Source organism: Lissotriton vulgaris, chromosome 5, assembly GCF_964263255.1.
Source record: "Lissotriton vulgaris chromosome 5, aLisVul1.2, whole genome shotgun sequence".
NCBI lineage: Eukaryota > Metazoa > Chordata > Amphibia > Caudata > Salamandridae > Lissotriton > Lissotriton vulgaris.
Window position 1 is genome coordinate 209,894,528 of NC_141693.1, and position 27,933 is coordinate 209,922,460.

Below are 27,933 nucleotides of genomic sequence, written 5' to 3' on the forward strand. Positions count from 1 at the left end.
CTAGGACATGTTCCTGAGTACCGTTTAAAAACCTTGTGAATGTAGGCTTACCATGGGAGTGGGACACATTAAAATCCGTAGCAGATTCAAAGTCTCATTTTTCACAAAAGTTTGACTGGAGAACTAGCGCTTATCTGCTTCTTCAAATTTGTTTAAACCAATTTTTATTGATTTTCAATAAAGCAACACATAAGCATGTCATATGCATACGGATACAAGATGATGGTAAGCGTTCCTGTAAAGGGCCTAAGTCATTTTATGACAGCAAACATATTACAGCACGAGTACCTGGTCCTAAAATACAAACAGGTAAGTAAATAATAAGAACTTTTTGGTGATAACAGCCATACCTTTACTTCCTCAGATACTGTTAAAGTCACCGGATTGTTGACTGAAGCAATAGATCCTTTCTTCCTCCCAGGAAACCCGGGGTGAGGGAGCGACAGTGGGGAAAAAGGAAGATCATAGAAGGTGTAGACTTCCAGGTGCTATGGTGGTATTAAGGTCTAACACCCCTCCACTGAAAACAGGGCTGATGGAGACAGGAAGGGTGTCCAGTGGGGTGGAGGGAGGGTCAGAAACACTAGAGGGGTGGTAAAAGTTTTTTGGGGGGGGATGTTGGACAAGGACTCTTAGGCTCTGGTAACAATAACTACGCACAGAGGGGCTCAATGCCATTAATATGAAAGCTCACTGGATAGCTCACGCCGATTTCATGCATCATTCAAACTCAATATATTTAGTTTGAAACTCGTTCTGAATTGCATGTTTTGGAGAGAGATTACCCGTCTTCAGATGTCTTTATACCATGGTTGGAACCTTTTATTTTTGATTAGATGTGATTAGTGGGGAATGGAATTGTTTGTTTTCGAGGAATCTAGGTGAGGGGCTGTAACTTGAATACATATCAATGCCATGTTTGAAAGTGAATGTGTTCTCACTTTCTCTAGTGCTTCAGTCCGTAGAATTGTGAATCCTGTCCGCCAAACGTCACTCTTTTTTTATGTTGCATATGTGCTCTAATGTCTTCTGTTTATGAGTGGGATGATTGTTAGCGATGACCATTATGTTTTAAGTGTATTTATCTGTGTGTTTGTTTTGCTCAGCTCTAATTCCTACTGGTTTTTAGGGTCTAGCCTGCAAGAGGATGCACTAGCACATGCGTCTTGTTTAAGAGACACTATTGTTCACAAATCGGGCTTGGAGCCTGCTCATTGCTTACCATTTGTTGGTTCTAGTAATCCTCTACTCTGCAGCCTCCGTCAGTGGCGTAACGAAACTTGAGGGCCCCCCCCCCTGCAAAGTACATGGAGGGGGCCGCCATTCTCTGTGTCAGTCAAGAGCTCTCAGGCCAGCGACCCACCATACTGCAGGGTCACATCCGCCCTTTCATCGGGCGATTTACATATATCAGTAAATACTGCCGCTGCACCCTCCGGCAAAGTTACATAACAGCCAGCCCACCAAACACATCCTCCAACTTGATGACCCACCTTCAAGCGAAGCCCGCTCAGTTAACCACCTCCAAACACAGACCACTACCTTCGTGCCTGCTATTAACACATCCATTAAATCTACTCTCACCCCTACGTAACCCGCAGTTATGCTTTTTGGCCCACCTTTAAAACTACCCCTCGTATGTCACTGCGAACCCGTGACCGCCGCCCACTGCTCCCCTGTCCACCACTGACAGAAAGACTGATGGCCGTTCCCCATCTAACCACTGTCTACCAGTAAAGACAGAGCCTTTACGCTGCTGCCCTCCCCAATGCCAATGCAGTCGTTTTAAACATGTTAAACAATCTCTTCAACTGACCACCCCAAAACAGCTTCCTGCTAGCCTCTACGGCATCAAAGCCATTCCTGTTACTTTTCATCCTCTGCATGATGCACACAATAATATTAAATGTACAAAGGGTTCGAGTTTTTGTTTCCTCACACCAACATTAATTTACACTATGTACCCCACTAAACCATACCTCCTGTCAAAGGCAAACCTGATTCCATGTGTAGCACCACTAAGCAAGTACCACAAGGACAAACACCAGAGAGAATGCGTGATTCATGTAATTAAACCTATAGTGACAACGTAGGATTTCCCCACTCACTGTCAGCCCAGCCAAGTCTGCAACCGCACAGTAGCCAGCAATACCGGCAACATCAAAAGCGCATTTTCACTTAATTCAATGGCAGCTCCTGATACATATACCTATGACTTCTGGGTGGCATTTATCACAGACCACAGCATTCTTTGTGTCCGTAAGACTAACTGAATGCTGTCGGTGAACCCCCTTCATTACTAACTACTAATAGAGGATAATAAAAAAAATATATAGTATTTTCTTATGCAAATAGCGTATCAAGCACTTGCTGCCCGCAGTCCTCAACAGATCCACACGTATCAATATTCTGCTATCGCACCTTCCTGTCAACCCTATTATCTGGAGATGTTTTTTTATCCCTTCTGTGAACTGGGAAAAGCAATACCTTGCACGAAAACAAGTTCCTTTAAAACCTTTGCACTTATACAGGCTCACAAAGCACTTACTTGTTTTACTAACTGCAGTTTTAAAGCAAACTGGTAACTCATTCTAGGATTGGAATTACTGCCTAGAAGTGTGGAAGTTGATACTAAGATGTAGGATGATTTTTTGCATGTCTGCCAGACACTTGTGCTTCCCTGCATGCGCACACAATGCAACAATACAATTTAGCCTAACAAATTGTTCATAAATCTACCGGAAGGTAAAGAAACAGCCCATATTATTTTTAAAAAGAAAAATGGGCAAACGTCCACTTTATACCCCATGACATAAAAGCCTTAGCGTGCACAGCTTGTCCAAATCCACGCCACCTAATTCAGCCCTGCCAAGTACCACGCATCTGGCGTTGAACTAATGCATTTAAAAGTGGTGATCCGCATCACCGCACAGAAATGCAAAATCACGCATAACAGGCATCACGCTTCCTCGGGTACCAGTGCTGCTAATCAATGCTGGTGTAGTATTATTTCCATGTGCCAACGTCTGTTTTCTGGTGTTTCCTGTAGGAAACTGGCTCTATATATACTACACCAAAATGAGGTATAGAGTCCAGGTGAGCCCAGAGGTAGGCAGAGGTTAAAGTTAGATAGAACCTTACTCTCTATTTGTGGTACAGTGGTCGAGCAGTAAGGCAGTATCAGAGGACCGTGTTAAACATTTGATGTACACACTCAGTCAGCAAATGAATTTACACACTCAAGAACTGAACTCTAGGCCAATTGTTTTGTTTAAATATATACTGTTATTTTATTTTTAGAACCAAGCAAACCTGGCACAGGTAAGCATTAAATACTTTACAGTAATAAGTTGCTGATTGTAGAACAATTTGAAAATGCAATAGGAATTGTACTTTTTTTATTTACAGGGGATGCAGTAGGTTGCAATACTTAGCAAATACAGTACATTGAAATGAATAGGCTTTTTCAGTAAATTACAGTTAAGTTACTTTTTACGTTACTTTTCTAACTCAGTGTTGGATACCTAGATTCCGCACTGGGACATTTCCTGCAAACAGGTAAGTAAATAAGGTTTGGTTATTCGTGCGATTTTTAAAGAATATATTAGGATTTCGAAACACCCCACTTAGAAACTTTTTAGAAGAAAATTGTCAATGTTATCCTATGGAGGAAAAACAGGTTATCAGTTCACAGGTAAGTTATCGACTGTGGGAGTTCGGGTGTTGGGGTTAGACTCAGGGATCCCCCAGGGTCAGTGATGCACTCGTTACACCCTCAGCTGCAATATGGTGGCCGGGTGCAGAGTGTTGAGGCCCACTGTTACCCAATGGGGGATAGGGGACCTCCGGTTGGTGGCTGCTGGCAAGCAGGCCACTGGGTTGTTGGAGCAAAGCTCTTAGGGTTTAGGTCAGGGCAAATGGGGAAACAAAGTAGCACAAAAGGTGCACCCTCAGAGGCACTGAGGTGGCCGTGTGCAGAGTGCTGTTTTGACGTTGAGAGCCCTGTTATTTTCAATGAAGAACCTCCGGTTTGCAAAAGCACTTCAGGCAGGGAGACCAAGGACTTCTGAGTGTGACCACCACATCGAGAGGTAAGATGGGAAGTTAGGGGTTGGTTAGGCACTGTCGGTTTGGGCACAAAAAGCCATGGGGCGTTGGGTGCAGGGGTGCCTTTTGGGGTCAGATCTTCTTACCAGCTCCTGGTCGTGGTTAGGGGGTTCTTCTGGATTTACACGGCAGGCGTCGGCTGGAGGCTTCAGGCAGGTCAGGGGTCACCGGATCTCGGTTTAGGATAGCTGGGGTGACCTCCTTGTGGTGTTTATCCACTCAAGCTCGGGCCGGGATCGGCGGGTGCAGAGTGAGCGGGATTCTTGGTCTCCGGCTGCTGCCAGAGGTTGCAGTTGAACAAATCCGGTGTTCATGGGATAAGCAGTCTTTGGAAGTTAAGGTATGCAGTTCCTCCGGGGTTTTTGAGGTTGCTGGCTTTAGGACACACCGGGATTTCGCAGGACCAAGTTCGAGGGGAGACAGGCCTGTAGGGCTTGTGCCAAGTCAGTGGGCGTCTTCCTCTTGTTAGCTGGCTGTTCGGTCCTTCTTCTTGTCGTTTCTGGATCTGAGGAAGCAAGGTTCAGGGTGCCCCCTAAATACTAGATTTAGGGCATTACAGGTAGGTAGAGGGCTGGGACCAATGCGTCCCTTCGCTGGGGTGGGTACACCCCCTATTGTGCCACCCTCCAGTGGGAGGGGGGACACAAACCTGTCCCTGGCTGGTTGGATCCCCCAATCCTCAAGATGGCAGGGACTCGGAGTTCTTCTTCACCTCGCCTCCCCACCTGAAGGGTGGAGTTGGCAGAAGTGGGCACACCTCTCTTCCTCACTTGTTTTTCCAGCTGGTTCTCTCGCCCAAAGTGAGGGGGAAGAACCGGTGGGGACCAGTTGCTGAAAGAAGCAAGTGGTCTGGGGATGCTCACATCGGTGGCATGCCTTTGAAGCTTCCCCTTCGTGGACGGTGTCCATCCTGGGGGAGGAGGCTTCGCACCTCGTCCCAGGTTGTGCATTGTTTCAGGCCCCTAACATTAGCAGGCTCTCGACCCAGGGGGTCCAGAAACATGTCTGTTGATGGCAACCTATGCAGCCACTCAGTCGGGACACTAGAGGTGGGTTTGTTTTCAGGGGGCATCTCTGAGATGCCCTCTGTGTGCATTTTTCATTAAATCTCACACTGGCATCAGTGTGGGTTTAACTCCTTTATCGCGGCGCAAATTCCGCTGTGGTGCGGGAGTTCTAAAGAGTGGGCGGGCCACGTCAGCCAATGGACGTGCGCAGCACTACCGAGGTAGTGCTTGGACGGCCGTTGGCAGACGCGCGCACGCAAGGGGTTAATTTGCTGAGAAGTTTGATACCAAACTTCTCAGTTTTCAGTGTAGCCATTATGGTGCTGTGGAGTTCATAATGAAAAACTCCCAGCACTATATACTGTTAAAGGCAGCACTGTACTTACAGTGTCTAAGAATAGACTTAGGCACTGTAGGGGTACAGGGCTCATGCACCTGTACCCTCACCACTGGTATAGTGCACCCAACTAGAGGGGTGACTACTCTATGCCTGGGCAGTGGGTTGCAGGCATGGCACACAGGGATAAGTGCCATATCGACACTTCACTTTGTTCTGCACCAAAACATGCAGCCTGCAAAGGCAGTGTGTGAGTGTAGTGATACATGATCTCTAAGGGTGGCATGATAAGTGCTGCAGCCCTTAGAGGCCTTTTCTGGTCTGGCACCATTTACCAGGGGTTGACTTGTGGCCCGTGATGCCAGTTGGGTTTGTTTTGGGGAAAGAACACAGACCCTGGGAACCTGATTGGCAGGGGCCCAGGCCACACTGAGTAAAAGTGCATCAGTAGTCTGGCAAAAAGTGGGGGGGTTACTGCAACAGAAACCCACTTTCCTACACTTCCCCGGTCTCCTAAACGCGATGCAGTAAATTTCGTTATGCAGTACAGCTGCCTGTGTGGTAATACTGTATTGTATGTCCCTTGTCTATGCCCACAACATTTTGCTGTATTTCAGTAGTATGTCCATAAAGTTCTGTCTCCATGTGCAAAAACGTCCGCTCTGCATGGAGGAGCCGGGATCTAAGATTCAAACATGATGACACCACAGTGCTGAAGAGGCCAATTTCATTGCTGTTTTGTAGTTGGGGGAACGGAAATAACGATGAGTGAGTATTAAAGGGATAACATGCAGGAGTCTGTTTCCAAGATGATTCCTACTTGTTTTCTTCAAAACTTTCACATGGCGGTAATATCAACTTTTAGCAGCAGACATACCGGAATGAAAAACAAAAACGTTAATTGTGAAGGTCCCGTAACTCCTGTGACCGAGGTGTACTGGTAAGTCCTTACCTGTGTCAGAGCGTTGATTTCTTCAGATGGAAGATAAATATATAGCGGCACTGATTAGGGGTGTTACATTGAGTAATAGCTAAATGAGTGACAATGGTTTCTGAAAGCGTTACTGTAACCAGGTGACAATGTATTGATCCTACACAATACACTCTCGGAGTGCATGGACTTAACCTCCCCTCCCCATACTGCCATGAATTATTGCTCCTCAGAGGGTTAGCGCTTTTAGTTATCCCTCGTAGTTCCACCTGTTACTGTGGTCAGTCACCTGGCAGCCATCTAATGCCTATTGGCCCTCCGGCGATCCTCAATGCTCCTCTTTTGACTAGAGTCCATCGAGAGGTAAGCTCTAGCAGCCTACTATATTGCTTCATCCAGCCTCTCAAGTTCAGGCCTCTGTCTGTTGGTCACAGGCCCGTGAGTCTCAATTTACACACACACAGAAGAGGCCTCAGCCACCCCCATACAGCAGGTGTTGTATTAATGCACCTACAGACCTTGCTCTGCAGACAAGCGGATTGCGCCGAAGGTCTAGGTGCCTACCGTGGCGCAAGGAGCTGTGGCCTAACTCTAGTCTGGTAGCATCAGAGGCACCACTGCACATACTGCTTCAGGCTCATATCTCCCCTCCTCACACTCCTGGCTAAATGGACGAAACACTTCAGCCCAGGGCAGTCTAGACCACATGGTTGCACCCTATCTCCGACAGGTCACTGAGGAGGCACTAGAGGGTAAGTCACTGGGTCTTACTGTGATTTTAGCATCCCAGAAACTGACTGATTAATCATAGATGAAAGCAGCTCTTTTGAAGGTTTAATATGACCACAGATTAGCATTTAAAAACAACTTTGCAGCATTTCTACGCAGAGTAACCAGACACTATGGGAGGCCTGATTGGACCTTGAATGAAGTGCCACTTTTAAATTTCTGGAGTAAGTGTAACCTGGTGCAGGCAGAGAACATCCTATGTATTTATTTTGTATAGTTACATTAACATGTAGCTGATGGAAAACTGCTTAGCGCTTGTAAATGTACAGGAATTTATATAGCGCAAATCACCGAGCGGTTTCTAAGTGCTTGCTTAGGGAACCCATCCTGGTATTCCCCTGTGAGATAACCCCGGCAGGGTATCCGCAAGGTGAAAGCCAGGCATCCCGCCGCGAGGGGCCGTTGTGGAGATTAAGCAAGCTATTGCCCAGAGTCGCAGAGTGTGAACCCGTGAATCGAGTAGGCACCAGAGCGAGAATTGTCGAGTCCATGGACATTTAAGGACTCAAGACCCCGCCGAGCCGGGAATTGAACCCTGGTCCCGGGCTGACCTCTGCTTCCAGGTCAGCCTCCTCTAACCAGTGAGCCACACTTCTCCACTAAACTTCTTCACTTGTAAATTTGCAAAGACACCTGGCAGGCTGGTCACCATAAGGGTGCAGAGGAATACACCTCAAATAGAGCACATTTTCACACTGATTCCTTCATAGATGCCAAGGTTTCAGATTGGTAAGTATGACGTTTTCATAATTTAACTGTAATAATGGGTGACATTCACACAGTCTGACTCTGCTCAGTTTTCAGTAGCCTGCTGTTAGCTCACTTTAGTTCAGTGACTTTCTTAGAGTTTCTAGTTGCTCAAATGGACGTAATTTCTAATATTTATGTTTGCCTCCTCTTCATTGCTTGATTTTGCCCATGAGAAAGTGTCACTCAGTCGTTGAAACGTCACTCATAATTATACTGAAATTATGAAAATGTCACACATCGCAATCTGAAACCTTGCCAGCTATGCTAAGTCTACCACACAGCACAATTAAACATCTCATAATTCCATGTCACACAATTCTACTATAAATAATTTAACCCTACAACATTCCATACCACATAATTACAATCCTAAAAATAAAAAAACACATATTTCCACTTCACTCCATACCACGTAAACCCACATCACATAATAACATTCCACACAACTTAATACCACTCCAAACCATATAATTACACTCCACACAACACAATTCAACTACACATAATTCCACTTCAACCTATATAATTATACTTCAAACAACATATTTACACTCTACTCCAAAACACATAATTACCCTCCACAAAATACACCGCTGCAACATGCTGCATAGTTCTACAATTATACACCACACCATGCCACATAATTCCACATGTCACAAAATTCCGCAATTCATCCCCACATAATTCATCACACAACATAATTACACTCCAGATAATACTTCTCAGCACCACAAATTTACCTACACATATGTATACTCTACTCCATATTGCATAAATACACTCCACATAAATCCAGTCTATGCCACGTAGCAACATTCCACAAAATCTACACTTCACACCATGCCTCATAATACCACTAAACATAATTTTCACTCAACAGTGCACACTTTCATGTCACAAATTCAATTCTACACATTTCCATTCCACACCACATAATTCAACAACTACATAATTCAAAACACAATTACACAACACACAACATAGATCAAATCTACACCCCAAAATTCCACATCATGCTACAATATTTAACAGCACACCACATAAGTAAACTCCACTACATACCACTCCACAACACAAAATACCATTCAAGATAATCTCACTCCAAAACACACAATCCCACTCCATGACACACAATCCCACTCCATGACACAAAATCCCACTCCATGACACAAAATCCCACTCCACATAATTCCAGTACACTCAATACCACACAATTACTATCCAGATAATAACACTGCACACCATGCCACATTATTTCACTACACAGATCCAATCCACACAACACAATTTCACAAGTAACAATTCCAATCCAAATCAAACCATATATGATTTGCATATATGCAAATGCATATATTGCAAAACCATATATCGCAAATGCTTGTTTACCTTCCAATAAGGCCCAGCAGATCCTGTTCCTGGAGCTGCTAACCTTCTCCTGCTCCTGTCAGCTCTGTGCTGCCTCCTTCTCAGAGGCTGTGCTCTGTGGGGAAGGATCCCTCTGAGGGCCCCCACCCTTTTTCTGGGCCTCGCTCTGACTGAAGAGAAACAATGTAACGTGTTACTTTCTCTCTCTTCAGTCCTGGGTTAGCACTGGGAGCTCAGAGCAGGCTGCAGACTGCGTAGCTGCTTTAGAGCAAACCCCTCACAGATGAGCTGAGGGGGGCCCAGTTCACATATTGAAGATTAGGCTCCCCAACCCCCGGCACCGCGAGGGCTGCAGGGGTGTTTGTTATGCCCCTGGCCTCCGTAATTGGCCAGTGCTGGACAAACCAATTCCGATCATGTCAGTGGAGCAGGGACCAAGCAAAGATTGATTAAATTAATTAGTGCTCATTCGCTGCTCGCCCTTTGCTTGACGTACTATTTCTTCTCCGCACTCCCACTTCCTCCGTCTTGTGCTCCCTTCTTCCTCTCCTGCAGCTCCCACGTTGTGCTTTCCCCATGGTCACATTGAGAGACCATGGGGTGAGTAAGCTCAGCATGCCTGTGTTCATTCCGTGTGTAAAGCATGCTGAGCTTACTCTGTAGTGAGTGTGGAAGAGAGCGCAAGGACTTGGTAAAGTTTTACTGCATGTGCTGGATTTCCTGTTTGTCTGATTGCCGGCATCACTATTTTCCGATCCCGCAAGCAAGTAGTTGTGTATCGGCTTACCATACAGTGTGTGTTCACATACCTGTGCTTCAGGTCACCTCCATGTAGAGGTAGAAGTGGGCAGGATTGGAGTAGCATAAAATGCCCTTACGTTTTTAATTTTTGAAAAATCATACCCTTACTTTTTGTGAAAAGATAACTGTCCAGCGACAGTCAAATCCGATAGTGGAATTGCTTTAGCAGAAGTTTCAGGCAGGGAGTCTCCTGTGCTGTGAAACAGAGGGCGGCGTAGACAGCTAAACAAGCCTGCTTGCCAGGGTGTCTGCTTGCCTGAAGGAAATGTATATGTGGATAACTGGTTAGTCTGTAAATGCAAAGGGTGCTTGGAAGCTAAATGCAAAGGGTGCCCGGAGGTCAGTATTGACTTTAACTGGATCAATCACTTGAAGCTTTCTAAGAACACAGATTAATTCTTTTTGAGTTTTAGTGCAAGGGAGTTACCAGCTGAGCTGTGAAATGTGTGCTTTTAAGGGACAGTTATATTAAAAGAATTGCACTAATTACAGTCTGGGTATTACTAAAATCTACATTTTGGAAGCAACTTTCATCTTAAACCATTTTGCACATTTTTCTAGCTATCTTATACTGTGTGTGTTGCAAGTTTAAAATAATGACATATACATAGTGCCTTCTGTCACAGTCTGGGACCTCGCAGGACTAAAAATACACAAGTCACTATTCTTCATTGCATCAACCAAGATTACATTCTGTGGGTCTCTCGTTACACACACAGACCTCTGCAGTGCATTAACAGAGGTTTCATAATGTACTATAGTCCATTTCATAGTGATTAACTTAACTTGTATCTATTTTTCCAAAAAGCTGCATGTTATTTTATATGTAGTTACCGGAAGGTGAATGACCAAAAAAACGTACAGAATATCTTGTGTTTTAGCCACACCTTTGACTTCACGCCCAGTGACCCGACTCCACTCCATGGCATACAACATCAGTTTCCATACTTTTTTTTAATGCACTTCGACCGCTGCTTCCATACCAGAATCCACATCTTTTCTTGTTTCTCTTTAGAACGGCACAAATACTCCGCAGCGCCATTCCAAATAATATTTGTGAAAAAACAGTTCCCGCCCTCCCACATAGGAAGTTTGTTGGCGCTTTATAAAACTGCACAAAAAAGTAACTGGTGCTAATGTAAAGCACTCCACTGCCTTCGTGTCATGTTGGCACCATATAAAACTGATACACAGTCGAACTTCTTAATTTATAAGGAAGAGTCTCATGAATAATATATTCTCACTTGATTTCAAGCCCTGATGATGTCCCTGTAAGGACGAAACGCGTAGGCTGTATGCTGTAAAATAATATGCTTGACCAACCTTGGAAGTGACTGTTTTTTGGATCTAAGAAAATAAGAACAAATAAAAATCTATCAAGAAGAAGCAAAGCCTGCTTTGAAGAAAAAAAATGTATTTGAGAAAGAACTGTGTCTACATTGGGCCTTTTGAAAATATATTTATGAATATATGATACTCCTTGGTTTTGTGTATCTGTATATGTCTAGTGGTCTTTGCGGTGGACCACTCCAAGTTGAGTGTCAAAAAGATTTGTTTACTTTTGTATTGTTAAAACAATAGTCTCGTGAAGTGCAGATAAATAGGGGACTCTCGCCGCAGTATTTAGTGTAACCATATAAAACTGCACAAACAAACCCCAGAAATAATCACAGTTTTAGGCTGGTTTACAGCAGTGAACAGGAGGAAATACATCACAACCGCAACCACATTAAAAGGACTTCTTTTGTCATGGACACTGAGGGGCAGGCAGACCTTGATAACATCAAGACTCAGCCTGGCTCCTTTGAAGATAATTCAAGTTAAGCAACAATGGCACATGGAAACACTTCACCTGGAAATGCCGAAAAAGTACTAAAGTGTCCCAAGTGGAGAAATAAGAAATGAAGTCCCAACCTAGGAAATGAGAAGCAACATGGTGAGACATGAACAGTTGTCATTTCACACTGGGGAAACGTGGCTATGCAGTTACAGCACAGGAAACAGGTACTTTAGATGCTCTTACATGTCTTTTGATAACTCCAACCTGAATCACTTGAGGTCTGATTTTTGAGCCATAAACACCATTGTCAAACGACCACATATGGTGTAAACACACACGGTTCTAGTACCCACACGCGCAGAAAATAAAGTGAGACTACATGTATGCCAATTAATGGCAGCTGTTCACACGTGTTCCAATCAGCATGTTCTCTATACACTACCAGAACATTAAAAGGCAGAACATCCTCACTCACTAGAACAAAACAGACTACAATGGGGATTTAAAGCAGTAACAGGATCGGAGAGTGGGTGTTTTGTGGACGGGGCAAATACTGGGAGCTGCAAGGGAGCAAGCAGAGATGGGGGGGGGGAGGTTGGGGAAACGTAAAGCTGCAATGAAGAGGAAAGCAATGACGGGGTAGGGTGTGATATGTGCACAGGGTACTCACCAGGAGGTGCGAGGGAGCAAGCAGTGGAGGAAGGGAGTAAGTGGGGAAATAAAAAGCAGCAACAATGGTAAAAACAGTGACAGGGAGTAGGTGATCTGTTGACTGGACATGAAAGCAGGTGGGAGGAGAAGGAGCAGGTAAAAGCACTAGAAAAGAAAGAAAAAAGTAGGTCCTACAATTGTTGTAAAACCGGGAGCAGTGGATGTTGACAAGTACTTGGTCTATGCTCTGGGGGAAGGGCTAAACACAGGAAGAGGCATGCCCATGCATGCCGGGGACAAATGGTGACAAAGAATATGAGACAGATGATGGAGCAAACAAATGGGAAGCCTGTGGGAATACTGAAGCACCGTCACCCTCACACTTAGAACCAAGCACCCTGCCTTCTGGATTGAAAGACCTGCTCTAGGGGTGACTTATAGGCTTTAAGTGCAGTGACTTTAGATATAGGTAAACCTATCTTTCTTAAGTGGTGCTAGCACCAGCTTACACAGGCTGCAATGGCGGGCCTGCAGTTGCCAACTGAGTGGTCTCCTATGGCTGGCACAATACATGCTTCAGCCCATGGGGGACCCCTGGTGTATTTATGCCCAGGGTACCTTAGTACCATATACTGGGGACTGATAAGTGGACACCAGTGTCCAATCTGGGATGTAACTAAGTACTTACCAAACCAATTTAGGGTAGAAAGCACAGAGACTGGAGTCCTGATTAGCAGGATCCCAGTCAGACTAGTCAGAGACTATCACAGTACCAGGCGAAAAGTGAGGGTAACCATGCAGAAGGATCCTACCTTCCTACAATAACCTACTGACTTAGTGGTATGGGGAGTGAGGCCAAACTGTGAGGTTGATGGTTAACTGTTATGGGTGGGACTCTAACAGGTAATGATGTTGTATTATTATTTTTAAAAGTTGAATAACAAAGTCTCTGCTTTGCAACTGTCCAAGTAAAGTAAACAACTGACTACTCTTGGAACACATAAAGAGCGAACTCAAAGCAGTAGCTTAATGATAGACTTAAAAGTATAAACCATGCTACTGTCACGCTTTTCTCAGCCACAAAGTATTATGTAAAAATTGTGTATACCGATGTACCGGAAATAAGAAGTGTCATATGCTAGAACTGACAAGTACCGATTTATCCTTAGCACTCTGTACTTCACAAGAAAACTATAAAATGCAAATAAAGAAATTAAGAGATTAAAAAAAAGCGGTCCTAAACCTTCACTGGCTCTACACTGTTCCAGCCGAACAGGATCAACCAAAAGCTGTAAGCAACCAAAGGTTGACACCTAGGGATAAGTACAGGTCAGTCATAGAGAGAAAGGCCTCTGTTCTGAGGAAGTTGAGACCAACCCTGTTAGGGCCTACCTTCTCTAATCAGACATCCCACAAGCCCCTCTCTTGGCTCAAACAGCTGAGAGGTAGACACCCCAAACTTTTGAGAGGATCCAAGCCCCTACAGGGGAGGAACTTCTCAGTAGACCATAACATAGGGAGTATCAATGCCAGTGCAGGACCTTGCTCATATGGCCACAGGAGGAATATCAATGCCAGTGCAGGACCTTGCTCATATGGCCACAGGAAATAAAGACTAAACTGGGCAAGGTTAGCCTTATCTCCTTTTGTATGGGGTGAGTGGGTATGTAGGAAGGTAGGATCCTTCAGCATGGTTACCCCCACTCTTTTGCCTGATGTTGTAATGGTTTCTGACTAGACTGACTGGGATCCTGGTAATCGGGACCCCAGTCTCTGTGCTTCCTCCCTAAATTGGACATGGTGAGTACTTAGGTACACTCCAGATTGGCTACTGATGTACCCCTTTAAGTCCGTAGTATATGGTACTGAGGTAGCCAGGACATAGGTACACCAGGGGTCTCCCATTGGCTGCAGCATGTATAATGCAACCCATGAGAAACAACTGAAATGGTAACTACAGGCCTGCCATTGCAGCCTATGGAAGCTGGTGCTAGCACCACTTACGACAGATATAAGCTTCCTTATAGCGGAGGTCACTGCACTTAAAACCTATACGTCAACCCTAAGGCAGCCCTTTCAATCCTAAAGGCAGGGTGCTCGGTTCGAAGTGTGAGTGTGCCCCTTCATGAGCAGGACACCTCACAATCTACGGAGTCCATTCTCCCAGCTTGTAAGCGCATCAGCCATTACGAGATATAAAAGTTGCCATGCGTCATTACACGATGACCATCTCTAAACTGGCTGTAACGAACCCTGTCGTGTTTGGTATCAAATCTGTTTGAAACATACCCCCATACTGTAAACAGTGTGGGAGGTATGATTCCATGCACTGTAAAGCTCCTCAGTGCTCCTTGTACCAGTCTTCAAGACCCAGACAGCAAACTATGGCTGCTGCCGACCAGAGACACGATTCTACCCTCCTGCTGCTCAGCCAAGCTGGAGCACACGAAGGCAGGACAATAGGTATCCTGTCACAGGGAGGTGTGACCACCTACCAGACAGGACTTAGTTTATTGAGTCAGGGTGGGGACTCTTGCCAGCACCACTCAGACTGCTTGAAGGGCACATTTGGTATCCTCCTTGCATACTCCAGTTCAAACCAGTTCAGGGAGCCATTGGCTCCCGCTCTGGCGCTAAACTGGACAAAGGAAATGGGAGTATCCTTCCCACTGTCCAGCCCCTCCTCTGGGAGTGAACCTTGAATCGTTCCAACTCTTTCCTTAGCGTACTTAAGGACTTACCTGTGGGTGGGTCCCTAGATTTGTCATGGGACAAGATTCAGATCTGAAACCACTTCATCTTCAACTGTCTGGGCACTCTAGACTTTGTTGGACTTCGCTCTGGACTTCGAGGCTGCAACTGGGAAGACTCATGCTGCTCTTAGTCTTGTCTTCCTGCCAGTCTTTCTGCGACATCTGTGCCCGTGTTCCATAAAGGTTCCTCACAAGACCTGTGGACATCCAAGGCACCTGAAGAAATTTCCCTTGAAGTGAAGGAGTCCCTTCCCTGCATCTGCAGGCACTGCAACCCAGGTGACCGGTCTGCTGTCCAAGAGCTCCTACAGACTCCAAATGTTTCAGCAACACAGTGGTGGCTCGACAACTCCCTCAAGGCCTGTACTGTCTTCCTAGCAAGTTGGACGCCAGTATCCCTCGTCGGCTCAGTGTAGCATCACCCCTGTGCACCACGTTGACTTGCCATTGCAAAGGCTTGTTGACTCTCTTCACCAGAGATCTTCAGACTCTAAGAAGGTCCAACCTCAAGCATCTCCGGCAACCAAGATCCTTGTCTGCAGCGCATCCTTTGTACTGTGGACCTTCATCCTTTCGTGAGATGCTCAAGGTCTTCTTGTGACTCCTGTGCCTCCAGTCTGTGGGTCCTCTTGATGGTCTTATTTGGCTTCAGTGGACTCCCCTGCTTGCTCAGGGCCTGCCCTGACTTACCTACTTTTAGTGAGTCACTTGGACCGTGCTGGTCCCGACACTGCCCCTTTTTCTCCAATTACGTTGTTTGCTGCTGCCAATGCTTGTTGGTGCCCCTGCCAGCCACTGACTCCCTGGCTCTCGACATCCGACTTGTGACAGCTCGTTTATGGCTCCAGGTCTTCGTCTGTGTTGCCTGGTCAGTACAGCTGTAACTTCAAGGGCACAGTCAACTCTCCTGCCTTCCAGACATTGGTGGGCATTCGTCTCCCGTGCCTCCTGGTCACTCCTGTGTGGCATAGACCTTTTGCACCAGTGGCATCTTCCTGAAGTCCTCCATTGGGTTCTAAGTCAGTGTCCGGAGCCACTTCGTACCTATGCACCCGGCTTCCCTGGTGTAGGTATCCTGGTTCCTGGGGTATCACAGGTATGGTGGCTCTCCAGCTTTCTCTCTTCCACGATGCTTCTTCCGGGTCCGTTAGGAAGAGCCCTTCTTTAAAATTGCAACAGCGACTTACACATAGACTGCTATTGAATACCAGCTCGTGTTCCCACACAGCCTCGAGGTTCCCAATTATTCACCTTGAATGGTTCCTTGGGTCCCCGACTCTTCTACATCTTCTGGGCCAATTCATGACTTAAGTTGTGGTTCGCATTCCACTATTTTAGTATATAGTTTGATCTCCCCCTGGATACCACTGCGTATTCTGTGCTATTTACTTATTCTATTGACAAAGTATTGTGTTTATTGTGCATATATCTCCGGGTAGGAGATATTGTATTGTTTTAATGAGTGTTAATAATCAATATATATATATATAGATATTTTTAAAAGTACTAATCCATATATATTTTTTGTAACTACACTGTGTGGTCCTTTTTCTTTATACTTAACCCATGACATAAGATTAAGTGCTGGTAAAACAAGCTGCCTTACACTTCTTCTAGACTAAGCCTGAAGGTTGCTGTCTACAGATACCACTTAGAGTGCTTGCTAAAGTTGTTTAAGACCACTAAAATCACCATAAGGATTGTCTGGATTAGTGCAGGGTGCTACAGTCTTGAATTACGGGGGAAGGCGCGGTTCACACCAACATGGCGCCTCAACATGAAACTTCTCACATATGACCAAATACGATCAGACACACAGGCAGCTTTAACTACTTTACTGGACATTAACGACACAACTGCGACCACTCTGGCCATATTATGGGAGACACTTAAAGTGGGGATTAGGGGCCACTTCATCACAATTGCCACGGTTCATAATAGGGAGAGGCGAACTAAACGCCGCCAATTAGAAATGCAGGTTAAGGACCTTGAGGCCAAACGTGTGTTGGGGCTCAGCTGCAGCTCGCCACCAGCTAACAGCCGCCCGGAAACAACTCCAGGAAATTGACATGGGTAAAGTACGCACTTCTTCGCATCCGCCAACAATACTATGTTGGTGGCAACAAGGCAGGGCGGCTGCTTGCGCACTGCTTCAGCGCTCGGAACATAGAGCGGAGAATCCCTGAAATACTGGGAGCAGATGGCGTCTCCCTTCAACAAAATGCAGATACAGCAGATTCTTTTCAAGCATTCTATGAATCTCTCTGCAAAGCAGAGCCCCTACTGTACTCTGATGCGCAGCCATACTTGTCTAAAGTTTCTCACACTGAACATGGAGTGACCAAATCTTCTGCCTTGGATGCAGATATCACCACCTAAGAGGTCTTAATGGCCATCCAGAAGCTTCAGTACAACAATGCACCAGGCACAGATGGCTATAGTGCCTAACTCTATAAAACTTTTGGCCCGCGACTGGCCCTCCTATTGGCACGCTTGTTCAACACTTTCAGTGACAAGGGCACGTTACCTGACTAGGGGCCCGATGTAGGTAATTCCTATTTACCGACTCTTAAATACCGAATCATACGGAATCGGTATTTAAGAGTAGGTAAATAGGAAGGGGGCAGATGTAGGTAATTCTTATTTTAGAAATACCGAATCTGTAAGATTCGGTATTTACAGATTCGGTAAATAACAAATCGGTATTTCCTATTGATTCCTATGGGCCTTGAAGGCCATAGGAATCAATGGGAAATACCGAATCGGTATTTACCAAATCGGTAAATACCGAATACTGGCAGGGGGAACGGGGTGTCACTTTGACAACCTGTAGCACCCCAATTGCAGGCTTGTGTGCCATGTGGCACACATACATGCCCTAAGGGTATGTCTGTGTGTCACATGGCACAGGTGTACATGCACAGATGTGCATGTACATCTGAATTCGGTATTTTACCACCCAATTGTATTGGGTGGTAAAATACTGAATTCAAATTCCCCTACATCTGGGATTTTCCTTAATCGGTACAATTACCGATTCGGTATTTTACAGAATCTGTAAATTTACTGATTCGGTAAATTTACCGATTCTGTAAAATAATGGACCCTACATCTCAAAAACCAATTACCAGTCGTTAACGGCCGAAATCGGCCGTTACCGACCGGTAATTGGCGACCTACATCTGGCGCTATGTGTTTAGCCACAATCACGGTGAGCCGAAAAATCGGTAAAGAACCGAAATGCTGTGCTTCCTACCGCCCAATCTCTCTCCTGAACGTTGATGCAAAAATCTTTACTAGCGTACTCGTCTACAGACTAGCCCCCTTTGTAGAAAGCCTGGTAGACCTCGATCAGGCTGGGTTTGTTTCAGAGATGGGGGTGCAGTGATAAGACAAAGCGGTGCCAGCTGTTGGACAAGGTGCGACATACTAAGACACTAGCCGTTGACGCCGAAAAAGCCTTTGATCGGGTGCACTGGTCCTTTCTGCACAGAGTCCTGGAGAGAGTAGGCATAGGTGCCCAGTTATTCAAATGGGTCGGGTTATGCTAACACGTTCCTCGAGCTGATGTGCAGGTAAATGGAGTGAAATTCACCCCATTCTCCATTACGAGCGGAACACGACAGGGTTGCCTCGTCTCCCCTACTTTTAGCTCTCTATTTGGAGCCTTTAGCAGGGGGTATAAGGAATAACCCCAAATTTGCAGGCATATGGATGGCCAGGAGAGAGCAAAAGATCATGCTCTACACAGACATGTCCTTTTGACCCTTACGGACCCAAAACACTCCTTAACAGCCTTTGTGACTGAGCTGACTGCATGCGGTGTTGTCTTCAGATTTAAGACCAACCTGCAAAAGTCATTAGCCCTTGGTATAGCCATCCCAGTGCTGGAAAATGCTCAATTGGCACCCCTCATGCCCTTTCAGTGGGCGGAGAACTGGATCTCTCATCTAGGGCTTCAGATCCAGTCTACACTCCTGGCTACAGTGGCCCAGAAAAAAAGCCTCCTCCTGACCAACACACGTTGGCTAAGACCCATGCCTACTTGCCATTACAAAAGGGTGGATTGGGGATCCTGAACCTTCACTGCTACTATCAAACAGCACAATTACGCTACAAGGTGGAGTAGTCTCGAACCTTAACAGAGAAGCATTGGTGTTTTGTGGACCAGGCGATTGTGGGAATGCACATTTGGAAAACAGCGGACCTGGACAAGAGCATCGCGGAGATAGAAAGCGACCCACTAAAGCTAGCCCAGCATAAAATTAGGAGCATACAGTACGCAGATGACATCGTACTGTGCAGTCAGACCCCGATGGGCCTCCAACGCTCCATCACAAAGCTCCACGATTACATCAGCGCACAGGGCCTGCAAATTAATTTCAAGAAAACAAAGATCGTCTGTTTTGCCTCGCGATCAGGGAAGAAACGCTTCAAATGGTACATTGCAGGCAACACCATAGAGCAATCTGCCTCGTACAAATATCTGGGCATAGTGGTCGACTCCAGATGGACTCTGAATGACCACCAATTGTACAGAAAGGCTCAGGCAAACAAATTACGTTTTGCACTAAACCTACTGAAAACAAAATTAAATTGCCCCTCCAACTCGCACCTGTTGAAGGTAATAGCTGCCAAGTTTCTACCATCTCTAACTTACGGGTCGGAATTGTACAGGTGTAAGGATGCAAACTTCTTGAACACGCAACAGTCAGAGCTGTTCAAACATATTTTCCACATCCCGAGGTTCGTATCCCAATCGCAGATCCGCTTGGAATTCGGCCTAACAAATCAGCACCAAATCAGACAAGCGGCTATTTTAAAAACATGTTGGAAACTAAGAGCAGCTTAAGAAGACACCCTCATGGGTTTGTGTTGGACGGAGATGAATCACCAGAGAAAATCAAAAAATGACTGAAACACAGTATGCGTGAATGCCCTGTCAGAACTCAATCTGGAAAAGGCATGGAATACAAACCAAACCTTCGCGGCCTTTAAAAAAGTGACCAACGGAGACGCAAAGCAAAGATCATGGCTATTAGATTAAGCAGCAACAGCGAACAAAAAACACGGGTGGACGGTGTTGGCCACGTATGGGAAAATGGAGCCTCAACCTTACTTAGTCAACCATATATCCATGGCCGCCCGAAAGAATCTTCTAAATCTACGGCTGGGCACCTCCACCTTAAAAGAACATACACCAGCATGGAAGCAAACATGGTCGACCACTGACTGCAGATTATGTGGACAAAAGGAAGAATCATTGTTGCACATACTATGCATCTGCCCCTCTCTGAAAAATCTGAGAAGCTACTTTCTCCTTCATTCATTCCGTTTTTTTAAAATCAGATCATGCCTCTCGGCTGTCATGCTAGCACTGAACAGCCAACAATTGCAGACAGCTTGTAGAGCCGCAAGATTCTGTCAAAAGTCACTGCAGCTAATGCAAATTACTGAGAAACACGATACTAAAGCTCTGAAGCCGGATGCGTGAAGTATAATGAACTGATCCACTGAACCCCCTCTCTCCTCTCACAACCACTCCAATATATGGATTCTTAGTAAGTTTTTCTTTTAACCATTTGAGACTTTGTACTCTTTTTAAATCATGTGTTTTATGTTACAACATTGTAAAGGTTTTAATTAACTAAATACAATAAAAAAAAATTCACATTTGGAAAATACTTTGGCTTCCAAACACTCACAGGCCGCCTAGTGTCTCACCAGTGATCCGAGCCACTATTGGGGTCTGGGATCACAATCAACTGTGACATGGGCAGTCTACACCACTATCCCCTAAGACTACCATGGTAGGCAATCCAGATCCCCCCCCCCCCAGCAGCCACTGGTGTCACATATATGGCCAGGAAGGAAGCCAATTGCTAACGTACTGCAGATTTATTCGACTCAGATGGCCTCATGGATTTCCCGACGCTCCAAGCATCTTATGGCCCTCAGAGGCTGCACGCTGGCATTAAGTGGCAGTAGATCACTGGGTGACACAACCCTATATCCGGCAACACGCCTGCAGAGTGTTGACACATTCTATTCCTTCTCTGCTTTCTCCTGTGGTCACTCATTTCTTGACTTTCTAGTTCGCCTTCTTTCCCCTTTTTTCTGGCTCTTGTTCTGGGTCAAAGACTGATGAGGAAAAATAAGTGCCTGTCAACAGAAATAAGCAGCCTGCAAAGAGCAGAACAAATTAAGCACTGATTATCTATCACAACCTTGCTTGAGCTGCAGATTGTAGTGTCCAGTTTTGACCATGAATTACAGGACCGCAGCATTTGGGAAGTTTCCATGTCAATGTCTGCCATCATCACTTCTGTCTAGTGGCCGGGACTTCGATGACGTTTAGAACACGGATATTAATAGATGGATACCTTGCAACATTGCTAGTTGCAGGACTCCCCACTGTTCGCCTCTGTTCATCCACTGACAGCACTATTCAAAACCTTTGCTTGGGCCTCTCAGCTTCCTCTGGATTTTAGCAGTGGTGGTCTTGCTTTTGGTTAGGAAGTGTGGTCTTTCTCTATTCCAGGATCCCCCTGAAACCTTCTTCCTAGGGGTGGGCAGAACTGGTGGACTTAAATAAAAACTCTGCAAAATTCCATGGAGTTCTGAGAGCAGACAGAATTCGGCACGTTGCGCTGCTCATGCTGATTTTTAGCGCTGGGAGCTTGATCCACGTTGTAAAATTAGCGTGAACTGCACCACGTGGAGCGCCAGAGGGCGCTGCTTCTCTCCGATGCTGGAGTAGATTTTCTATGCAAGTGCCAGCTTTCTCAACGCGAACAGTTGCATACTACAGTGACTGCCCATGTTGAAAAATCTCACCAAGAGGCATTATAGTTCGCAATAATTGCGCTAGGGGATGAAAATTCTGCCTTGCCAATTTAACGTTGGCGAGCTGCATGCTTGAAAAAACTCTGCCACACAGAGGTTGGCGGAGTATTGCCGGAACTGAGCAAAACTCCGCCACCACTCTGAGGAAGGCACAGTTGTGTGCTTGTCCTGCTCTTCCATGGTAATCCTTTGTCCCCTTCCCCTTTGGATGTTACACTGTAGTTTTTGGGTCTCTACTCAAAGCACTCGAGGGAATTAGTTAGATCATCTACATAATCGGTCAAGGTGCATTCACAGACAAGATAGTGTAGACCAAACGAAGTATTAAAAGTAACACTACACTAGACATGGCAGCAAAGCCTTACTTAAACAGTGTGAAACACATTTACCTTTATGCTCCATGAGCTGACAAAGTCTGATATGGTAGAAATCCTGCATGGCTCCATCAAAGCAAGACTACATATAAATGGTGTTTGTTCAGATAGATTCAATCTCGCAAGTGGAACAATGCCTGGGTGTCCCCACCTCGCTTTTATTTGCATTAATTAAGGTACTTTAACCTGGAAGGGACAATGAAATTAGTGATGCATCTTTATGAAGGGAATCAATTTGACCCCTCCCACGCTGGTGACGGAACCGTTCCGTCACTCCCCTCGGGTGGGCTGTGTTGGTGACGGAACGGTTCCGTCACGGCCCGCTCGCCCTGCCTGCGTGGCGCGTTCTATTGAGCGGGCGGGGCCGTGACGGAACCGTTCCATCACAAGCACAGCTCACCCGAGGGGCGTGACGGAGCGGTTACTTCACCAGCATGGGAGCGCCGCGCGCCCCCCCGCCCCTTAGCACTGAGGCGGAATAGCCGCCGCAGCGAAAGGGTTAATTAAATGCAGATAAACAGGGTTGCTCAGACTTCACCACATATGAAGTGATTAATCATTAACAAACTCCCCTCCAGGCGCTCAAAGTGGATCTCTTGAGATGTAAAAAAACGAATTTGTCCAATAAAATGAACCTACTTCCCACATTCCTTTTTCTCCTCATGATGCTTATGATGTTAATTCCACTTCCTTTCTTTGTTGTATCAAAAATAAAAATAACGGAATTTGATAGGGGATGAGGACCAGGATAGCATGAAGAATTTTAAACTTCCTACCTGAGGAGGGTAGATCTTCCTTTCCAAAATAGAAGCCTGTTGCAATCATAGGTACACCCGGCAATCGTACTTCTGTGGCAAGAAAACAAAAGCATTTCAATGGGACACTCATTAGAGCTTTAGTGGGGACTCCCAGGAAAAGTACTGAAGACTCAGAATCCTCCCACCCTCGGTGATTTAATGGTTTATCTGAGAAGGCATTCCCTCTAATGCAAAGCTCTCAATTTGGCCCTCCTCTCTCCGGGTTCCATGTTGTGAACTCCATCAACCGTCAATAAGACAGCACAAATAATCTACCTGAAATGAATGCAAGGCAGCATAGAAAAGTCGGGAAATAGGTTTTGTGAAGAGCATATGTTTGACAAACACACCCTAACTTCAGAGTTGAATGTGCAGATAGACTGGAGGTCTTCACCTTCTTGAAGATGAAGGATGAACATCAAGAAAAGTGGAGTGCGAGAGCGCGCGCACCGTGACCCAAGATGGCCGACCGGTGCTGAGGCTCTGTGCGTCGCGGGACTTCCGACCGGCTTCCAAGCGGCTGCGATGCTTCCTGCCTCCTGCAGATGACAGATTCGGGCGTCGGAACACTTCTGCTTTGAAGTGTTATATTTTGTGCCCATTATTTCTTCACGTTCCCAGAGATATGTACATATGACTTCTGATGCCTATTAGCGGCCACCATTTTGTGAGTTCTTTTGCCGTGATATTCTGTCGCCACAGCTTCTACTTACTTTTGAAGGTGCTTCTCAATACTTATTTTTCAAATGTTTTTCCTGGCTCCATTTCACCATTTATCCCTACTTTTACATTTACTATGAACTCAGGGAAGTACTAATTTTGTTTTTCAATGATGCTCCTTTTGTGGTGATTTTTGTGCTACGGCTTTGGCGGCCGCCATTTTGTAATCTAAGGATTTTTCTGCCACCTTTCTCCTCATGACTCTCCAGTGTCGCTCTACTTCTGCGCTGTTGAATGTATCTGCACAATTTTGGATGCCTTTTTCTCTGGAATGTTGAATTTCCTTGACGAACGCCTTGTTTATGTGGATTGACTCTTCTTTGCCTACTTCACCATTTCATGTGCGGCGCGTCCATCGTTCAGACATCTATCTTATCACTTCATGGGTAGGGGCACCAGCATAAAGGGATACAGAGTGCTACTACCATTCGTACATCGGGAGTGTCTACTTTTAATACATTTTCTTGCTTATCACAGCTGTCTTCGGATTGTGTCCCCCTTGAATCTTCAGACATTCCCTTCAACATGTCGTCTAAGGGATCACTTTCTTCCACCAGTGGCAAAAGGCTCAAGCAAGACCCACCTTTTCCTCCTAAGGCTGCTTCTCCAGTGTCTTTAGAGATGTTCTGGGATGAGTTACTCGCCCATCGCCCATTCATTGAGGAAACTAACACTCGCCTGCAAATGTTAGACAATAAATGGTCTTCTATGGACTCTCGCATTACGACGGTGGAGCGTCAAATGGATGATGTTCAAGCTTTAACTTCTACGGTCTCCTCCTTGGAATTAGAGGTTTCCCAGCTGAAAAGAGCCTCTGAGGACATGGAATACACAAATCGTCATAACAATCTCCGTATTTATGGTCTTCCTGAGGACCTTGAAGGGGAAGACCCTGTTACATACTTTACGTCTTTTTTGCCTACGTTTTTGGACTTCCTTTTATTGGTCCTCAATGCAGCTAAAACAAAAAAGAACCTTTCCTGGCTTGGTACCAAAGTCTTTATCTCCCAAGATGTTTCTACACAGACCGCTAAATGTTGTAAGGAATTTTTGGATCTTCGTCCCTCTCTTCGATCCTTAGGTGCGAGATATGGTCTATTTCACCCATGTACTTTTAAAGTCACTTTTCTCAACAAGACTTCTACTTTTGAAGATTCTGCTGAACTTCGACAATGTATTCAGTCTCATTCTACAACATCAATGGAGACATTTTTTATTTTTTATTTATTTATTTAAACTTATAAGGCGCGCAGCTACCCGCAGTGGGTTTTCTGGCGCCAAGTGACAGATTAAGAGAGGGAAAAATAACAACCATGAATCGTTGCTGAAAAGACACAGTCATTACTGAAAGAGCCACGTTTTAAGTCCCTTGCAGAAATGAAGAAGATTTGTTTCTGTTTTTAAGACAACAGGCAAAGCATTCCAAAATTTCGGACCCAGGTCTTCGTCTGGTTCTTGACTTTGATAATGTATTTTGATTGCATTCTTTTCTTGGTTTAATTAGTTAATGTTTGCCTTCTCTCTTTGTGACCTTTTCTATAATTGTTTTATTATGTCTTTATGTTGGTTTAATCCATGATCTTCTTTACAGGTGCGTTGATACTCTTTTCGTTCTTATCTCTTGTGTGTTTCTCTCTTTATCTTACAGGTTTGATGTTCCCCTATCCTCCATTCGCATTTCGTGTTTCCGCTTATTCTTTTAGCCCTCTTTTGGGTGTCCTGAGGTGTAGTGTCATCCTCTGTTGGGTGTGCTGTCTTATTGTCCCTTGTCGCTTCCCATTCTCTTTTGTTCCTTAAGGTATGTATTGCAGTCGTGGGCGAGGAGGAGCCATGCTCTTCCGGGCTCAGGGAGCACAGGTCAGCGCTCTAACGACCCCTCTCATCACTATAAATGTGCTTTGGGCAGCGACCGCGTGCAGCGGGCGCGCCGGAAGCGCGCCGAAGTCGAGCCAAAGTCAAGCCTGTCTGCGCCCGTCCGCGGCCGGACGGGGCGCGGGGCCACAAACCCTGGCTCCCCTACTACAACCACTATAAGGTATGGCAGACAGGAATTGCTTGCCCTTCAACCTGACACGCTAGCAGGCTGCAAACACTCCTTGCATGCCCTGTCGTTAAATAAATGCACCTTATGTACTTTTGTTCCAATCAGTCATGTCCCATCCACCAACACGGGTCATACCATCAAAGCAGCCTTGCTTAACTGCAGATCCTTACGTAAGCACTGCATAGAAATCTTCCACTTACTTGAGGACCAGAACCTTAACATCTTATTCCTGACGGAAACTTGGCTGGATGACTACTCAGATCCTGACATTATTCAGGCCCTTTCCCCTGGATACGCCCTCTCCAGACTGGATAGGAAAGACGGCAGAGGTGGTGGCATCGCCATCGCTACGAAAGCCCCTCTAGTATGCACCTTATCTCCCATCCAGGTTGACCATAGTGAAGCTGGCTCCTTCACGATTAACACCGGTCCCAATCACTCTATATCGGGCATTCTGATATATCGACCACCTGGCAGGCTATTTGACTTCATTTCCACCCTTATGGAAGCCATAACCCACCTAGCACTAAGGAAATCTCGCTTATTAGTGCTAGGAGATCTCAATGCCCATTTTGAAGACCCCTTTGATACTGACGCGACTGATATTCAAGCTGAGCTACTTTCGGTACAGCTCGAATTAAAGAATAAGGAACCGTCACATCAATTAGGACACTTATTAGACCCCGTTTTTGGCAACTGGAAGGGAGTTTATACCTCAGCTCCTCAACCCATACCTTGGTCGGATCATTACATCATCCCCATAACAATTCAACTAGACAGAACCGAACACTATCGGCATCAATCTCTACGTTATAAACGCAGAAAATGGAAGAACTTCTCAATAGAATCTTTCACTAAATTTGTCCAGGATGAAGACCCTCCTAGAGGGGATGATTGCGAGACAGCATATAAGCACATACACAACTTCGTCACCAAGGCCCTTGACATCACTGCCCCTATTCGCACCACGACCAATGCCAGGAGAACTAAAAAAGCTGCTCCCTGGTTCAGTCAAGAACTTCAAACCATGAAGACGGCTTGTAAAAAGCTTGAAAGAGCATGGCGCCAAAAATTGTGCCCAGAAATTAAAACCCAGTACAAAATAGCTCAAAGAGAATATAACAAAACTATACGCCTGTCTAAGGCAGCTCACTACCATACCCGCATTATGGAAGCAGAAAACTCCTCTAAGGAACTGTATCAAATATACAAAGAAATCTCCATAGTGGACGCGAATCCTTCCTCCCAAAACGATTCTGTGGAAACCTGTAACAAAATTGCCCAGTATTTTTCAGGAAAGATCACTAACATCTATGCCTGCTTTTCCACTAATATAAAGTCGGCTACTGAATTTACTGAAAATGACAATCTCATAAACACTCCAGAGTGCCTAGGCTCATTCGACGTCCCTCCCTTTGAAGCATTGGCCAAAATGTGCAAGAACATCAAATCAGGATCTCCTCGAGACCCTGCGCCTCCTAAAATTCTAGCTGAAGCTTTCCCTGCACTAGAACCTCATTTCAGACACCTGCTTCAAGTCTCCTTGTATTGTGGCATACTTATATAGCGCAACCTGTCACCACCAAGGGCATCCTGGCGCTTTGACCCGTACTCAATGGAAACAGTAGCTCAGCCTATCTGGGGAAAAGATGAGTTTTTAAAGCCTTTCTAAAAGATAGGAGATCTCCAAGGCTTCTCAAGGATATGGGCCCTTCTCCACAGCTCGCTTGCCTATGGAATGGAAACAGGCTGTAGTGCTACCGATTAAAAAAAAGCCGAACATGAGTCAGGACATATTGGAAAACCTTCGCCCAATATCCTTGCTACCTTACCTGGCAAAGCTAGCTGAGAAAATTTCTAATACCCAACTCATGGGACATC

At 45.5% G+C, this 27,933-nt stretch overlaps 2 protein-coding genes across 3 annotated transcripts in view; one reads left to right on the plus strand and one right to left on the minus strand.

The window, feature by feature from the left end:
* Nucleotides 1-27,933, minus strand: part of EXD3 (exonuclease 3'-5' domain containing 3) — a 2,419,489-nt gene that overhangs the window by 1,026,854 nt on the left and 1,364,702 nt on the right. The window lies entirely within an intron of this gene.
* On the plus strand, nt 220-27,619 carry LOC147710512 (uncharacterized). The gene is made up of 3 exons (XM_086922277.1): nt 220-309; nt 24,486-25,047; nt 26,091-27,619. The coding sequence occupies exons 1-3, from the start codon at nt 220-222 to the stop codon at nt 27,617-27,619; spliced, it is 2,181 nt and encodes a 726-aa protein (XP_086778403.1).

Bases quoted from the DNA above. Each gene is read 5' to 3' on its own strand.
- LOC147710512 (XM_086922277.1), top strand. From the start codon at position 220: ATGATGGTAAGCGTTCCTGTAAAGGGCCTAAGTCATTTTATGACAGCA. The intron at 310-24,485 runs GTAAGTAAATAA...TGCTTATCACAG, and splicing joins TGGTCCTAAAATACAAACAG to CTGTCTTCGGATTGTGTCCC. The intron at 25,048-26,090 runs GTAAGGAATTTT...ACACGCTAGCAG, and splicing joins TACACAGACCGCTAAATGTT to GCTGCAAACACTCCTTGCAT.